The 18,526-nt window shown below is 48.3% G+C and overlaps 1 protein-coding gene across 3 annotated transcripts in view; it reads right to left on the reverse strand.

Annotated features, from left to right (window-relative positions):
* Nucleotides 1-18,526, reverse strand: part of nAChRalpha4 (nicotinic acetylcholine receptor alpha4) — a 139,316-nt gene that overhangs the window by 47,627 nt on the left and 73,163 nt on the right. For 2 of the 3 annotated variants that reach the window (XM_011153707.3, XM_025305384.1), the window contains exon 4: nucleotides 8,151-8,331. In XM_011153707.3, coding sequence (XP_011152009.1) covers nucleotides 8,151-8,331 — 181 coding nt within the window. Of the gene's footprint in view, nucleotides 1-6,788; nucleotides 6,970-8,150; nucleotides 8,332-18,526 lie in introns of all 3 variants that reach the window. The other variant, XM_025305383.1, reaches the window with a different exon arrangement.

Here is an 18,526-nt window from a genome sequence, read left to right on the forward strand (position 1 = left end):
GTCCTATATTGCGGTCCCTCCCTCTCTCCGTCATCGCGCCGCACCGCAAGAAATATAATTCTCCAATGCGCGAGACACAAAGCGCGTTATCGCGGTTCGTTGATCACGGAGTCACGACGGATGCGTTAAATAGAATCAACGAATCGAACAGTTTCGCTTCTGCCGGCTACCGGTTTAATTTCCTTGCGCAAACGCTATCTTGCTGTTGCGCACTAAAATAGACGGATTTTTTTAATTAAATTTAAGTTAAATTTCGTAGTCGTATTCTCCTCTCTATTAAATTATGATTGTAATTATGCAGGTATATTTCGTCGAAGACGGAAAGCACTGATCGTAATTTCCTATAAACTACAAAGAGAAGTTTGTTTCTTCGAGTTCAAGCAAATTTATCGTAAGTTCAGTTGACTGATGATGCGTTACGCACGCATCGGTGCACGCATCGGTGCTGAAGATAGTCGCGCACAAATCTAACTGGATCTTGACCAATGAAACTTTCAACATAAATCCTGCGAACAATATCTGCGCAATGACTCGCGCACCGTGAATATCTGGATGATCGAGCCGCTCGCGTGTGCACTCGCCGTATGCTTAGGTGCGCATCAATTCGAACGAATTCGGCGACGACGAGATAATCGCGCTCGCGCACTTTTAGCGGCGAAGTGATTCCTTTCGACGGTTTTCGACGCTTCTCTCCCTTTTCATCGACATTCGAGTCGTCAGCTCAATGAAATGACCTCATTATCTCGCGCGGGATCGCATTGATTTCCGAAACCGACGATCGGCCGCTCCCGATCTCGAAGAGCGAGAGGAAGTCGAACGTCACTCGTTCGCGAGACTTCGCAGGCGAGACAATCCAGGAAATTGAATTATTATCGTCCGTCCGTTCTGAAGCCCGCGTGCGTCCGATTCGGACGACTGACCCGGCAATAACTCGTGCAGGAGTTGCGCGTTTCCACGGACAATCGACGTCGCAGTAGAGCGGATAAATATCGGAGCCGGCGGGAGCATTCGTTCGGTCGCGATATTCGATCGGGTCGAGCAAAGCGCGCGCGCGCTGTTCGTTCGGATATTTTTTTATCTCTCGCGAACAAGCATTAATCGATATCGTCGTCGAGCTGTTTACTTATTATCGGCAATACGATAAAATTACCGTGGACCGTTGCTCATTTTGTCGAATGTCATTGTAACGAACGACCGACGCAAATACCTGAGACTTTTCTCTCTCTCTCTCTCTCTCTCCCTCGCATGATCTAACCGTTATCGAGCGGATTATTAACGGCGACGTTGCAGGACGTTGTCCGAATTATGCGATGGTGGTGATCACGCGGGCGGAGTAGCGCACTGACCCCACGTTTGACCAGTTGCTTTTATTTATGCAACGCGCTCAAATTGTCCGTTACCGCGCAGTCACTAATTATGCAAGTCGAGTCCTCGAAAGTCGACGCACGGAACCGCGCTGGAGCGAGCACTTTGTGACGGAACGCATACGTTACTCAAAAGCAGCGCGATTCTGCACTTACGGTTACTTACGGGGGAAGAGAACTCGCGGAAGACACACACGCACGCGCGCAAGCGAGTCTCTCGCGGTTGAATTTTGCGGTAATACGTGAGAAATGCGTCTTTGCGCTTCAAGTGCGCGCGCGCGCGCGCGTCACGCAATCCGGACTAGAAATTTATCCCATAATGTTCTGATCAGGTTAACTTCATTTGAACATCAGGTTGTCCCAATAAGGTAATAATACTACCGGGTCCTAGTAAGTCATGTAACGCAGCGTGGATATCAGGATCTTAGTAAGGATTCATAGTCAGGTCCTTATTGAGTTACCTTATGGAATCTTTATTATGTTTTTTTTTTTTTCAAATTATGGCTCCTGATTACTCGCCACGGCTATATTGAATGATGACATTAGAAATAAGAAATGACACGCTGAGAATTCTTTCGTGTCATTTCCAAATAGAAAAAGATATTTGCATGAAATCATATTTTAGATCGCTTGAACATACTTGTAAAATGTTTCGGAAAAGAAACATAAAATGAATATCATAAGATCACGAAGTATCATAAGGTGACAAGACGTAAAGTAACGTTAAAGAGAAAAGTTGCATGTTAATTTTACAACTGTTTATTGACTGCTAAAAAAGGATAGTTTTTATAGCATTTTACAAATATATTCAAGTGATCCAAAGTGTCTTTTCAATGCAAACATCTTTATATTTGGAAATGACACCCAAAAATTGTTTTGTTAAAACTTGATAATGCAAATCATATTAGGTACAATGAATAAGATCGTCGTTAGGACATTATAAGGACTGACTTACTTAGGATTACCTTTTATTCACTCTATCAGAATTCACATTATCAATGTTAGGTGAAGCTCAAATCAAAATTTCTAGTCGGGATGTTGCGAGCGAAATCGTTGGCGCGAGAAGAGACACACACGGTCATGAAGTTGCGCGACGACAATGTTGCGATCGCGAAATGATCGCGAGAGCGCATATCGCGTCGCGATTTATCGGGCTATTAAATCAGCTGTTGACGCGTCCCGATATCTTTTCCGCGACTTGAACTTTATATTATGTAGCATCTGATAACATTCTCGGCTCTGCCGGCGCAGATATGCACGAGAATGAGTGTGCGCGGACGCGCACGGGAATATCGATCCAGCCTTTATTGCCGCAATAAAGCACGTCGGCGGTAGGAAGCTGCCGAGACGAAACGCGAAAAGTCTCGTATCTCTCGCACGACTGGAGAGAATCGCCGGACTGATAGGGAGCGCGAGCAGGGCGCACAATGCGCCACACCGCGAGGTGTGCCGCGAGTGTTCTCGCGCGCGCGCGCGCGCGGCCCCTTTACTTTTCGCCAACTTTCCGGCGGAGAATACGTCGCTCCGCCAACATATTGGCCGATTGAAAACGTCGAGCCGTGATAGCTGTTCGTTTCTTTTCGACTCGACTCTTAATCGAACCTTTTTTCTTCTCTTTCTCCTTCTCTCTCCTTTCCGAAAGCGAACGACCGTTGGCGCAATTTCGAGTCGAGCAATTTCTCTGCGGACTGAATCCGCGAATGAAAGTCAGAAAATCTCTTTCTTTCTCCCGAGGTAGGGGTCATGCGTTTCGATCGAGTGAGACTGACGAATATCTCCGAGCGAGGTGATCTCTCGACAGTTCGGTCTCCCGTGATTCAAGTTTCGTTAGTCACCGCGCAGATCCGTGGTCGGCTTTAGCGTGTGACAGTATAGCAGTTTGTCCCGTTTCCGATATAGAGCCGCGTGAGCCTCGTGTAATCCGCCTCGGTAGGACTAACGAGCGGCCTCGACGTGCTACAAAAAAGGCGCGGAAACTCCGTGACGGAAAGTTTTAACGATGTACTGGCTTGCGTGTGAACTTACTGGGTTCGGCGGCGACCGCGGTTCGACCGCGGCGAAAGAAAGAAAGAAAGGAGACAAACGGCGCGCTAAATAACACACGCGATATTTTGCGAACACGTAACGCGCTGGAGACGCGAAATCCTTCGAAAGAGCCCGCGATATCGATATCGATACGCGGCGACGACTTTGACTCGCAAGACCGGCTCGTGAATGTAAATGGTGTAGGCTTGTGAGATGGATACGTCGTACGAAATCATCGTGAGAGTCTGAGCGATTGACCTTGCGATTGACTGGAAATGGGGAATTTGTCGCGTAATGCAGGTAGGATGGACCCGAAACGATATGCGGCCACGGTATAGGCCGCACACACACGAGGCTCTTTTCCAAAGAATTTCCGAAGCGACATCGACCCAAAGTCAAAGTCAAAGTCCAAAGTATCTACGTATTACACAAGAAGAGCTGCTACCTGCGGAATGTCGAGTCTTTTTAAAACACCATAAAGGAAACGTCGTCTCGTCTGCTTTAGTCGGTTAAAAAGTACCGAGTCGGCTAAGTGGCTTTTAATATTACATCGTAAAAAGCAGAAAATTGCTCTTTTAAGGGAATGATATTTCACGTCGAGACGTATTCCTTTTGGGCGACGCGACGCGACGCGATGAGTATTTTTAGTCGCGCGGCGAAGAAGGAGAAATTTCGAAAAACGCAGCACCGTCACCGACGCGAAAGGCGACCGGCGGCGGCGGCGGAGGCGACGGTGGCGACTTTTTCCCCGTATCGATCGCGTCACGATCGTCCTACTTTTTCCGCGTGTCCGTCGGCTTCGGTCTAGACGAGTAAATTGCGTTGTCGACGTGCGTTTAATTGCGCGCGCTCGCCGGATCAGCGCTGGTCAAATTCGCAGTTCGAATCGATACGATACGATTGATAGAATAACAGAGCGCCTCGCTCGGATGCTCGCGTAATAGAATGCCCGGCTAAATAGCGGCTTTCAGCGAAATAGCCGTCTGTTTCGGTGTCAGTAAATATTATAACCATCCGTTTCTCTGTTGCTGTCTTTTTCCTCTACTTTTTTCTCACTTTGACTGCTTCGATCGACGAAGAATGCGTGTGCGAGAATGAAGCTCGTTTAGATGTGCCCGTGTGCCAATTAAATATGCCATCGACAACTGATGGAAGAGAGCGCGACTTTTTCTCCCGACCTGGTCTTGCGTATTAGAAATTATTCAGTATTGGAGAAATGACGAGTAATGTCGCGGCCGTGTAAGCGGAATAGTAATTAGTGAGATGGTCACACACACACACACACACACACACACAGAAGGACCAGAGTGACCCTGTTGGTGGCGCAAGGGGGTGCGTGTAACTAGTAACATGTCTCTCGTTTCGTGTGTCATGAGATGTTTCGAGTTCTGTCGCGAAATTTTATACCTTTCCCACGTATGTGTTGAGAGTAATGACGCCCTGTTTTTTTTCTGTTCTCTCTCTCTCTCTCTCTCTCTCTCTCTCTCTCTCTCTCTCTCTCTCTCTCTTTCTCTCTCTCTCTCTCTCTGTTTTGCAAAGAACAAGCTAAAAAGGAAACAATCAACGAGAATACATAGTACGGAGTATCGATCAGTCCCGTAATCGGACTTGACGTTCAACAAATCGGACTGCTAAATACCCAAAGGACGAGGTGACTGACCGGAAAGCGAGTATCCGCCCTGTGCAGAGCGCGTTCATCGTGGCTGACGCATCCTTCGGATCTTCGACGTATTGCTCTTTCGGCTCGCTCGTCGAAGCGAGGATCGAACATTGTGTCCCTTTATCTATTACATAACGAAAGTGCAGCGACGTTTCACCGACGTGTTTCGATTCGCAGTTTTACGAGCGCGGAAATATTATCGCGAGAAACACACAGTAGTGCGAGGCGAAGAGACGCGAGATCGCGGCGAAAAGTTTCATTTGAAACCGATATATGGAAAATTTCAATGTAATCAACTAACGAGCAACGCGTTTGAGATTTAGCGTGTCGTTACGTCGGTAATGAAACAGTTTTAAAAAGTGAGAGAGAACCGCTGGCTTCTTTCTCCCTCCCTCGTTTTTATTTTCTCCGTTGCGGCACCGTATAGCTTAACCGTGTTTCGTACGATTTAAAAAATATCGCGATATCGATTCACATACTACTCGTGTGTGTGTATGTGTTGGCTCGCGTGAATTGCATGTCGTAAATAAATCAAGTTTCGCATGACGTAAGATATCGCGGGTCATTGAAAAAACTAACCCCCTACAATTACCGTGTCTCTCTTCTCTCGTTCTCTCACTCTCTCACTCTTTCATACTCTCTCTCTCTCTCTCTCTCTCTCCTCCTCTCTCTCTCTCTCTCTCTCTCTCTCTCTCTCTCTCTCTCTCTCTCTCTCTCTCTCTCTCTCTCTCTCTTCAATCGGGGGACTAATCCGCAATTCGGGCAACTAGATATCGGCGCTTAACAAACGTTGACTACGACACTCGATTCCATTCGACATGTAACGGTAAATCTCTCGAATCGCCCGTACGCGCACTCCATTACAGTCTGACATCCTGGACATCGGATGAGCTCGTCGATCCTCGCTTGGACAGCAAACACGAGCCACACTGACGGATGCGTTAGGTAGCTCACGAGCTTGCCGGGTTTTCTCGGACCTCGCATCGTAGAATGATGGAAAAAAAAAAAAAAGAAAGAAAAGAAAAGTACGAGCCGAACGCGCACGGTACCACGACGAAATGGCGGTTAATGAAGTAACACTGCAGTCCACACCACGTAACAATATTCAAATGTACGCGCGTATGCGTACCGTGCACACGTGTGTGTGCTTGTGTACACACGCACACACGTATACAGGGTGTCGCGCGCGGGCGCTCAGGCTGGCCAAACTCTTCCTTCGCATTCACGGACGCATTCTCGACGACGATTTGCGACGGACGACTTGCAGTTTTTATTTCGAGCCAATCTCGCAATCGAGCGTGGCTTTAGCCCGGGGAAAATCGCCGTGGGGAGTTGGTATCCAACTCGTGTTGTGTGTCCGGCGAACGATTTGAACGATTACGACGCGAGGATCGCGAGCGCAGATCGGCGAAGGGATCCGTATGCGAGGGCAGCGTAATTGAATTGCCGGCGCAGCCTCACCGCACACATAATACGCGCGTACGTAGAGACGAATGAATAAATATAAATATACGTAAATATATCACCACACATTTGTGAGACGTCCAAGACTAGAGCGCATCGCAGGAACGATTACGGGTGTCAAGGAAGGCATTCTTTGACAAAAACACAAAATGGAAAAACGAGCTAAAGGATAACGTTAGAGAGTAGACCGATACGATCAGTAGTAATCATCTCAAGAGACTAAATGCTTGGAGACTGCGGTTCGTGCTCTCGGTTGCGTTGTGGTAGTGCGGCACCTTAAAGCCGTCATAGGTCCAGGAGCCTAACTTCAAAACACAGGTCTGTACGTCGTACGGAAAGAACTCAACGTCGATGGAGCAGGAGGATTTATATACGGCTGGCGGTTGCCACACGACCAATCCCGAATAGTAGACCGTGGCCTTGGTCATCAGCGTCACCTCGTAGTTCCCGTCGGCGCTGGAATCACCGAAGAAACGAGCCGAGCGTGATCACGATTGGCTCGGAGAGAAGGTCTCCGGATGCTGCCGCCCGCGTTCCTACCTCTCTCTTCCTCCCTTTCTCTTTCTCCCTCTTTTAATATTTTATTTTCACCTATTTTGTCTATTTTGTTCTCTCTCCCTCCCTCCCTCCCTCCCTCTCTCTCTCTCTCTCTCTCTCTCTCTCTCTCTCTCCCTTTCTCTCTTTCTCTCTCTCTCTCTCTCTCTCTCTCTCTCTCTCTCTCTCTTTTTCTCTTTCTATATTTTCATCTCTTTCTCTCTCTCTCTCTCTCTTTCTTTCTCTCTCTTCCTCTTTCTCCATTTCCCTTTTCTCTCTCTCTCTCTCTCTCTCTCTCTCTCTCTCTTTCTCCGCGTCCTTCGATATCCAACTTTACACATCTGTCGGACGACGGAGTGAAAATCTCGCTCGCGTTCACACGACTGTCGCACGATACTTTCGCAGCCTCACGGAACATTTGGCCCGGTCAGTGGACCTGCTGGAGGATCTCGGAACGAAAAATCTGTACTCGAAGTGCGACTCGCGGCTGTTTAGAAATTTACACGAAAAAAACACGCCGAAGAGAGACGAGCGAATTTACTTCTCATTAATCTAGAAAATCATGGAATTACGCGCTCTCTGCGGAGCTCTGCGAAGAGGAAGCAAGTCGCGCGATTACGCGCGATTACAATCTCATTCTGGAAGAGCACGCGACCGCAACTCGATTCTCGTTTGTTTCTCGTTTCTACGACAACTCGCGACCGCCCGCGACGAGCGACGAGCGACGAGCGAGGAAAGTCCGCGAGGTATTTCCGCGTCGTCTCGGGCTATCCGGCAGCATCCGTCTTGCGACACGTTGTGTCCCGGCACTTGATGTGTTCACCCCTCTCGATCATATCCCGGAGACCCACGCGGCGAGCCGATCGTCTGTGTCATCTAGTCTATGCTTAGGTTCTACAGCTGATCGTCGTCTCGTCGCCGAGGACGCATCCCGCACGGAGTGTCTGACATTCCGCATCGGATCCGCGTCTCGGGCGTCCTCGTCGGGCTTCAGAGGTTTGTCAGAGGGGCTCACAAGGTCGGGCCGGGGCAAGGGGGCACGAGGGGCATGGGCGGGGGTGTGGGTGAGGGGCCACGACTTAACGGCTACCATGCGAATTTACCTTGAAGCCGTCATAGGTCCACGAACCGAACTTGAGGACGCAGGTCTGCTCGTCGAATGGGAAGTACTCCACGTCGATCTCGCAGGATGACTTATATATGGCCGGCGGCTTCCACTCGACCAATCCTTGATGGTAGATCGTGGCCTTCGTGGCCAAGGTCACCTCGAAGTTGCCGTCCGCGCTGCGAGCGAGCACATTAGTGGTTCTGGGCGCTGCGGCGGTCGAGCTTACTTTGTACTTCCGATTCGATACCAAGCTGTCTTTTTTGTTTTTTCTTTTATTTCTTTTTTTTTTATTTTAAACTTGTTTCTGTACGTATATATACGCGCGTGCGTGTGCGTGTGCGTGTGCGCGCGCGCGCGCGCGTGTGTGTGTGTGTGTGTGTGTGTGTGTGTGTGTGTGTGTGTGTGCGTGTGTGCATATGCAAGAGTGCGTATTTTCAGTGTGCGATTACAATGTCCTAGATAGAGACAGACAGAGATATCTTGCATAATCGAATGTGTAGCGAGCTTGATTCTAGAGTACGCGCTCGATTACAACGACCGAGGAGACAATTAGTCCGTGTGAATTAAAGCGACGAAATCTTGTCGAGATTGTTGCGTTAATTGTCAAGTATTTCTCGAGAGAACACAAGAGTTATGATCGTGAAATCGCGTCGCAGGCTCTCATTTCGATCATCCAAGCGAATCGCTAAATGAGTCGCAGACTAGTGCACTTGAAACAAGGAAGACGCTTTTCCCTATCCCTATCCCTATCGGTTTGGTCGCCAACCGATAGCGGCGGCGGATATTTCTCAACTGAATATTTCGTATCGCGAAACCGATCGAACGGCGCAACATCGTCGACTGGAATGGAACGTCGAGATCGCGAAATCGATATTCCTCCCCTCCCTTCTTAATCTACAATCGGCGATTCGCGGAGGAACAATATCCCGGCGAGTGGCACCGGTAGCGATTACGGGGAGAATTATGTCCATTACTCGGATATCGAACTACTCCCCCCCCCCCCACCCCTCCCGAGAGCAAACGGCTGCCAATCCCGCTTCTGAAGTAGAACGGTCCAGCGCTGTTTCAAAACCGGAAGAATCGACCGGCGGATCTGCGGGCTGGCGTGTTATAGCATGAGAACACACAGATATCTGTGGCCGATAGTGCGCAGTTTACCCTGCCGAGAAGGTCGCATCGGCCTCGCGGGACTACGCCGAGTGAACTATGCGCGAGTTTCCCAAAGGCGAGCGGAGAGTCCGGAGATACTAAGTCATCGCGGATGACTGCGGTGCGCTGGGATTATTTCGCTACCAGCTTCCCTTCTCTACTCTCGTGAACTACCTCCCGGACACGAGAGTAGTTGCGATCGTAACGGGAAGTAAGTATCGGTAACTGTCGCGCGAGTTTCTACAGCGAAAGAGAGAGAGAGAGAGAGAGAGAGAGAGAGAGAGAGAGCGGAGGAGGAGAGACAGGATTGCCGCGCGAATTATCGTGTACAAAGAAGAGAGTGCACGATCCGAAACGGCCATTTAATGAAACTATGGTTTAATCGCTTATCAACAGATCTCTCGTCACCTCTCGTTTCGCAAGCGACGAGACACGGAGGATCGATCCCCGTTCACGTGGCTCAACTTTCCGGTGACTTTTGGCCTCGCCTAAAGACAGCCTCGATTGTATTGACCATCGCCGTATCGGCGAGGTATTTCTCGGTCCCGGGCGTGTCACCAGGCTTTCTCTCGTATAAGCCTTCGGGGAAACGTGAGCTGCATACGCAATAATCCAACTGAAAGCTGGCTGGTGAGCGAAGTTTATACATCCTTCGCATCTCGCCGACTTACTCGTGTGCCAATGTGCACACGGAACTTGGCTGAGGAACTTGACGCAAACAAACGAAGCGAATGAGCGAATGAGCGAATTGCTCTTCGCGCAATCACGGGGGCAATCTGCACTCATGTCTCATACTTGACGGATAGATATATTGACTACCACCAGCGTTCGAGCGCACGCGACGCACAGAGTTTCCACGAGGAGAATAGAAATAGAAATGGTTTGTTCGGCCTTGGCAAGAAGTAATTTCGAGGCGCGACAAGTACAAATTTCCAGGACGATAAACGAACGTTTCGCGCGATGAACTCTCTCGCCGTCCGTCATTCGTCGATTACATTCGCGCAACATCGCGCGGTGTTTGTCGCGAGATTCAAAATGTAATTTCACAGCGTTCCCTGGCGTTCCTTGGCGCATTTTAATCCAACCTTTTACCCCGAAGAAAATATCACGTGTCCTCCGCGCGATAATTTTTTTCGCTCGCTCGCGTTTCTCGCGTATGAGGAATCACACAACAGATCCACGTGCATGCAAATGCACGTGCAGATGCTCCTTGCAGTCCTACGTGCCCCGAATTTCGGGGATGCGCGCGGGCAACCGGCTGCGCTGCCCTTTTATCCAGCACGCCGAGGTCGAGGATGGCGATGCCAACGACGGAGAGGTCGAAGGGCAGGTCGGCTCGTAAAGACCGAGCGAAGAGTCTCAATCGTGGGTCTTCCGCGCATCTTCCACGTGAGTGTGTTACATCATCGTGAGGAAGACGAACGACGTTTCTCACGCGAGTCTCTGAGCGGCGAGGGGATAGATCTAATGGGATACACCACGTTTCGCAGGGGATATCTCAGGAGTACGATACGGCGGAGTACGGTCTTTGTTGCACGCGAACTCACCTCGCTTAGTGAAATCAATTTACGCCCGGACGGAGATTCACGAAGCTATCGATTTGTCCGACGGCTACTAGAGACTCTCTCCGAGAGACATGGAAAGGATGATGGCGTCATTAGCGTCAATCGCCAAATACCGTACGGCGCGCTATCCGTCATGATGCAATTGCATATCCCTCGGCGTTGTACCGCCGATTCTGCAGCGATATCGAGCTAACGTTCGGGAATAATGAGCAGGTAACACGAAACGCGAAATAATCAGAGCATTATATTGTTGTATCTTGATGCATCGATAATACTTGACTTTTATCGGAAATTATTCTGAGAAGAGAAAAATCATGAAAACAAATATATATATTTAGAAGAAATGAGAAATGACACAAGGTCTCCACTCGTTGGAATAAATTAAGTAAATTTGATTATACGATACACGAGACAATCGGTGTTTCTCTCGCGGATTGCAATCGCGAGACAGCGATTAAGCTGACTGAAAGCGGTGTACGTTCACACTCGCTCGCTCGTTTAAGATCGAAAACGATTCTTGTTTCGATTCTTGTTAATTCGGATCAAGCGCCAGCGCACATTTCGCGACACACACAGCGCAGCGACCCGGCGCGCTTTGCGTAATTTGCATATACCTGTACCGCTCGTCTATCTGCAGGTACAAACGCGAGATCGCAATTTCCTGCCGCGAGAATTTCCGATGAATCTCGACGAACGTTCACACGTGGGAGAGACTCTTTTTGGACGCGCGCGCATTCACACGTTGACGTGAAAATACCACTTCTCGCGTTACACTCTTTCCCATCCCAGCCCAGCAAGGGGGCTGATATGAGGGGGGATACGTTAGACACATTAGCGATATATCATACGCCGCGTATCCCTCGCCTCCATCCCTCGCCTCCTTCTATTCCCTCTAAGAGCAGGAGCTCTAGAGCGCGAATTAAGAAGAATGGACATTTTTACTGCTACTGGGGGAGTGAATAACCTTGAATGATATTTCATGCTTTTGGCGAGACGAGACTCATCTTTAAACAAATATTAAATAATATGAGGACACGACGCATCTCTCACCAAGGGGACATATTATAAAAGCACAAAAGCAGTTATCATAGACGATCGGCTGACAGATCGGCTGACAGATAGATGGGGGGGGGGGGAAGAGAGGGGTTAATTTCCGTTCTGGTGTTAAGGGAGGTGAGCCGTTCACCGTGCAAAATTTGCTCGGCCTAAAACGTTTCCGCGGCGTGTCGATGCGTTGCCGTCATTTTCCAGCCGGATATACTCGCCGAAAAAGCTCGCGTGTCACATGCGGGAAATAATCGACGAATCGAAACGACTGGCCGTGAAAGGGCGGAGTGGAGGGTGCAGGGTGGCCGACCGGCGCAGGAGGCCGAAATGAAAAATCGTTTGTAACATGGGGCAGTCTGTCGAGGTCTCCATTATCAGGGAAGGTGCAGGCTGCGATATTTCACAGAATTAACCGGCAGCCGGATATACAACGGCACCGAACCGACGCCGCTGAAAAATAGCTTCCCTCTTACCGTCTCCGCGGCAAAGCATTCCGACGAACGACCGAGGGGGAGAGAATTCTATCAAGAATCAACAAACGGGATTCCGCTGTTGTGTGTAATGATCCTAGATAAGCTTGCCGGAATTAATCGCAAAATATCCATCCTCTCGTGCAGCACTTTCTCGTAAGATAAATACTTTGTTCTGGCAAGATAAAGAATAATAGAGATCCTCTCACCGTAACAATCACACGCGTATCCACGTCAACGGTGAAAGCACGTCGTGCTCACGAAGACAATCATATAGGAATCTCGAGACCTGCTCGAGTTGTCACACATCACTTTAATCTTCCATCTCACAATATTTATCATTTTTCATCCTGTCCGAGATATACTGACCAACAATTTCTAGTCGAGGCTGGCGATTCTCTCTCTCTCTCTCTCTCTCTCTCTCTCTCTCTCTCTCTCTCATCCATCTATCTCAGAATCTTCTGTTCTCTCTATTCATTCTCCCTTCGCATCACCGAGATTTCCCGCAAGCTGTGAGAGAGGAAAAGCGCGTGCTACCTATCATAAATCATTCCTCTCAATAGAAAACCTCCTCGCACTCACGACCAACGTTTCTCGTTTTCTTCGTGCCGGTCGCGACAATTTATTTGCCGGATTCTCGTATACTTCACGCTGTCCTATAACCGCGGCGCGATACCATGATAGGATTAACCGCACACGCTCGCTCGTCCAGGACGTTCGCTCGCGAGCGATTGCTCCTTTCCCGTTCCCCCCCAGGACGCCCCGCCGTCGCCACCGCTGTTGCCAAGCTCTACCAACCGAGATTAAAAGGGAACGAAACTATTGCTCAAGAACCAGGCCGGTTGGCCGTCTCCCCCTCGTATCCCGCAAGCCGTTTTCATCAACGACCCAAACTTCAATTTCACTTAACCTCTGACCCTCTCGAGCGCGTACTCTTCACCTCTACATCTCTCAAACCGTTCCCGTCTCTACACACAATCCACCAGTTACCGTCCAACTTCTCTGGGCTTGCAACTTCTGCTTGGGCTTTGATATTATTTCCCCACTGCTGCCGACAACGAATATTTCCGTTCCCTCCCTCTGTCTCTGTTTCGCAGCCGTTCGCAGCCTGTCTCCTCTACGCGAGTTATAGCGATAGCGGTTACGTTAAAACGACCGAGTCTCGCGCAACACGCGGTATACGGTTTCACAAGTGGGTCGGTCGCTCGGTCAGCTGTAAAATTCGGTGATTGAAGAGATCTGTCGGGAGTTCAGATCAGACTTAATGTTCGTTTTTGTTCGTAATGTCGGTCGTAATAAGGAAGAAGAGAAGTAGCAATCTTTCGCTCCTTCTTAATTATCGTTACGTCGTTATCTTTCAAGTGGTGGATATAGTCGCGACGCGATATCGCGCGATGTAGCGAAATATGGCAATATCATAGCGACGTAACACTAATGGAGGAATTAATTATCGGGAAATTGACCGTTATTGCAATTCGATGGAACTCATTAATTTCTACCCGGATCGCGGACTAAAAGCTCGCCGCGCGCGTTATACGAGCCTCTTCATATAATAGCATAAATTGCTTTTCGATTTTAATTGTAGCGCGTAGACGTTGTAGACGTTGATATGGATCGGTAGCAGCGGTATCAGCCGCTGCAAAAAGCACGCGACGAGCCCGCATCACGTCGTTAAACTTTTAAAAAGCGGGGAAAGCTATTTATATTGTCTTCCAGTTATTTTTACCTCGATATATAAACACGGTGGAAATTCGTTTCTCTCGAAAATGTGTAGGCCTCGTGTATGCCTTTTAGAGCGAACCGCTCAATTCGTCTGGGTGATCGCTTTTTCTTCCGCACGATTACAAGATCGATCTAGGCTAGCGACATAAGAAGACACAGAGTTTGAGCCGAGCCTGTCGTCGGGATGTACAACGGGTCGGCGGCTATCTACGGAGAACTCGATTTGCTGGGAACGCGTCGCGGGACGAACCGGTGTATCTCGATCGACGAGATTGCCGGCGTACCGAGGGTGTTCCCCGGGGAAATACTCGCGTCGTTATCTCGAAATTCGAGATTGGAAGTTTCGTTCGCGGGGATCACGCGCGTAAAAACGCGCCGTTCGTCAGCTGTGCGAAATGAAGGTCGCACCGGCTGAATCGTGTTGACTCGAAACAACGACTTTGCGGATGCAACCGCAATCCATCCATAAAAACAATCTACCGCGACTCAATCGTGGTATTTTCAATCGTGGATTTAACGTCCAAGTTTCAGAAAACTCAGCCGAGTCGTTGGCGATACAAACTCCTGATATTCCGGATCAACTGCATCACCTTGTACATGAAATTGAGGCACCGAGATAATCTTGGATTCGTAAACGACCGAACGTTTAATTGAACGTTTCACGGCAATAACGTGGATTTTCTCAAGGTGTGAGAACTTTGACTTTGTCATCTCTTCATACTTTTAATTGATTTAGAAACAAATATTTTCTACTAATGGCAAAAATATTACTTCATTCGCGACAAAAGGATGCGAATGAACGGGAGGACAACAAGGAAAAAGTGGATGAGAGAGAAAAGAGGATAAGAGAGTAAGAGAGAGAGAGAGAGAGAGAGAGAGAGCGCGAACTCGAATGAAAAAGTTCTCTAAATTACATTGTAATTAAGGGTCCTTGTAATCGGAATCGCTGCTTATACTAATGACCGGACGTGGTCGGGGGAGCAGAACGAGATCGGGGGAGGGGGGAATGGAGGAAGGAAAATACGAACAGAGAAATTCAATTATACCCCGGTAATATCGCCGCAGAGTCGGAAGTTTAATCGGGATTGCATCTCCGCCCTTTCAAAAATCCTTCTTTTCCAACTTCCTGGGTTTAAGTAGGCAATTAACCGGCCATGTTGGAGCCGACCCGCGCTAACGTGAAAAGTTACTCTTCATTTTCCAGCCGTGTATATTACTAAATTCGCTCCGTTACTTTTCCGGATGCTCCTCCCTTCGTCCCCTCAATCGTTGAACACACTATTCTGTTATAACCTTTTTCACAAGTGCATTCGATCCGAAAAGGCGTTAGATCGTGAAGGCGTTAAACATCTCCACTAATCCATCTATGCAAACTATAATCTTTCAGATGAAAAGACACTGAGAATGAGATAAGAGATTGATGAAAATTCGCGTCGTACGGTTCCTTATATTGTTCATACACTTCAGTCTACTTCGCGCGTTATACCCGGAGAAACCACTGTTAAATGTTACGCGCGAGAGAAATGGATCGTCGTGGCATTGCCATTAATCCGCTCGTCGTTGAGGAATGTTAGTAATATACCGAGGGAAATTTCGAGTAAGGTCGGGAAAAGCAATGGACACTGCCTGAAGCTTTAACTGCATCGTCTATAATGCCGCTATCGATTTTTTACCGACATAAAAATATGCCTGCAAAAGTATGACAAATACGACGATACGTTTCACACAATTTATTCACACGTTTACAATTCTTAACGCGTTCCAACAGTTTTGTTTGTTTTTCCATCGGTAGCTCAGTTCGCTGCGAGAGAAAATAATTGAAGAAAATTTAATTTTCGAGCAATGACGAAAACGTTTGTACGAAGTTTGTCGAAGAAGAAAACCTGCTGATACGTGCGAAATCCGGCGCTTAAGTTCAAAGCCGGCGGGATCGAGAGTGCAAAGAACGGAGGGTAGCTGAGGGTGAATAAAAAAATGGGAAGGAAGGACAAGAGGAGCTCTTTGGGTATCTCGTTACCCTCTGGGTTCGGTCGGCTTCCGTTTCAGTCGAGACGCATACATCGAAGGATCATTTGAGAGGTGGGTCAAGGTAGCTGAAAGGAGGAGAGAGAGAGAGAGAGAGAGAGAGAGAGAGAGAGAGAGAGAGAGAGAGAGAAGAAAAAAAAGTCGCGCCACAAGGACGGCTGATTTTTAGCGGAGGTTGCAGCCGGATTTTCACGGGATGGGTCGATGCGACAATGCCGCATTCCTACGCCGTTCACTTACGCGATACTTATGCGGCCAGCTACGTCCAAGCGCGCGTCGTAAAAATTGTCAGGGTGCTCTTAAGCGAGTGAAATGTATTGGCTCGATGGTACCGCGGCCAAGCATTGACAAGCAAGATGATGTGCCGGTAATAGCTCCGTTACATAGTATATCGCTTAGCGGGCTCGAATTTACGACGCGATCCAGCTCCGGAAATAAATTTAGATCGATGTAACACAACCCGACGCGACGGGTTACGATTCGGTAGTGCTCGCCGCCAACTTGCGCTGCAAGTTGAAATCGTAGCGCTTCTGTACGAAGCATGACGAGAAAAATCGATTCGCGTGGAAAAAATGGCTGTTGTTTCGTCTGACAAAGAAAAAAGGACGCAATTGTACTTTGCGCACGTATCATTGCATTTACGAGGAAAGCAACGCCGCGGAGAAAGCTATTAAGCGGAGGTCGCGATTAAGCTGATTTGATATCATTTTTTATGGACGAGAATTATAGACCAGCCAAGAGCAACTTGCATAAATTCAGTGAGAAAAGCTGATATAACTCTCGGGCGCGCGTAACTTCCCCTTGTCAACTTACGCTTGCTTAACTTGCGACTTTCAAGGAGAACACACAGAATCTCGTTGTTACGTTGTCTGCGCTCGAAGGCGTCCGAAGCGATATTGGCCCGCGCTAACTTTGTCGGCAGATTTGCCGTCGAAATACCGGCTCAACTATGCAGCCTTATCGCATCGGTACCGATTCATATTTGCCTGCCTGCCGTTGTTAACCGTCAGTAGCGGCGTACACCGCAGAATGATGTTGCGCTCTTGCGGTCGAACTTAACCGGAGCAACGCTGTCGAGATGGTACCGGCACCGGAATGGCAGAGGTACTCGACCAGTACGAGGCTGCTTGTAAATTTCTATATAGGGTAGGTTTGCGTCGACGCGGTCACGTCGAAGGACGCGTGTACATTGGTTAACGACTACGGCTGCTAATTTAGGCTCGCTAATCCAGTTACATCGTGTGCGTGTGCGTGCGCGCGTACACGTATCGTACTCCCTTCCCAAGAGTTTTTAAATAAAAGGCTGTACAACACATTTCCCGGCATAGTTTTTCTACCACCGTGAGCATGCAATTCTTAACGCGAAAGCGAATAAAGCAGTGTGTGTGTATGTGTGTGCGCGCGCGCGCGCATGCGAGACAGTGCGACCGTAATTGAATTGCGTTTAATTATACGCTTCGAGCCGACGAAAAAATTTCATTTCCCCGACCAACGTTTTCTTGCGACGTGTCTGCGCTTAATCCGACCGTTCCCCTGAATCCCTGCCTTGTTCCAGCCGTGGCGACATTCCGAACACCGAATCGGAATTAATCCACGTGAATTCATATTCAAGGAATTCGATGGCACTCGGCCGATTGTCTATGCTTCCCAGAGGTAACCCGGAGTAACCGGAAAGAAAAAATTATAACGTATGCACGGGACGTGCTAAAAGTACGTTGTTCGCTTGTGTTGTTGATAATAAATATTGGATGTTATTTTGATGTGATGTTTAAGAAGACGCTTTGAGTTCAACGCTCGCGAAGAGAGTCGCGAGAGTGAAGATTGGATCGGAGTGAATTTTCACGCACAAGAGAATCATCCACTTTGTCTAAAAAAGCGTAACCGTCGTGCGATTCTCGATACACCCCCCGTGAATTCAGTGCTTTTATGTATCCTGTGGTAGAATTCGTTCTATACCTTGAAAGTGCCGGGATATAAGAGGAAGAGGGTTCAGGAACGAACGTTGAAAGTCAATGCGAGCCTTCGAATATTTCTTCCTGTTTCTCCCTTTCCTCGTTTCGAGCGGCAAAGAAGGACATTGACATAAGAATGGAATCTCGAAAAATCCGAGAGAAGAGATATATATGTATGTAGCTACGGGAATATCACGGGGGCGATGTCTACGATAATTTAATTTTTCCAGCGCGATGACATGTCGACGGCATGGCAGCTGTTATTAAACTCGAATTCGATTTCGACTTGGAATTCTCATTTTACGATAATGGTCTCTAGAGTTTACTTCCATTGACACCTACGATATTTCGATAAAAATTACTTAAATATCATGACGATTTATAAAAGATAATATAGAAAGTTAAAAAAAGGCGACCTAATGAACAGATATCAATAATTAG

Source organism: Harpegnathos saltator, unplaced genomic scaffold (assembly GCF_003227715.2).
Source record: "Harpegnathos saltator strain DR-91 unplaced genomic scaffold, Hsal_v8.6 scaffold694, whole genome shotgun sequence".
Classification (NCBI taxonomy): Eukaryota; Metazoa; Arthropoda; class Insecta; order Hymenoptera; family Formicidae; genus Harpegnathos; species Harpegnathos saltator.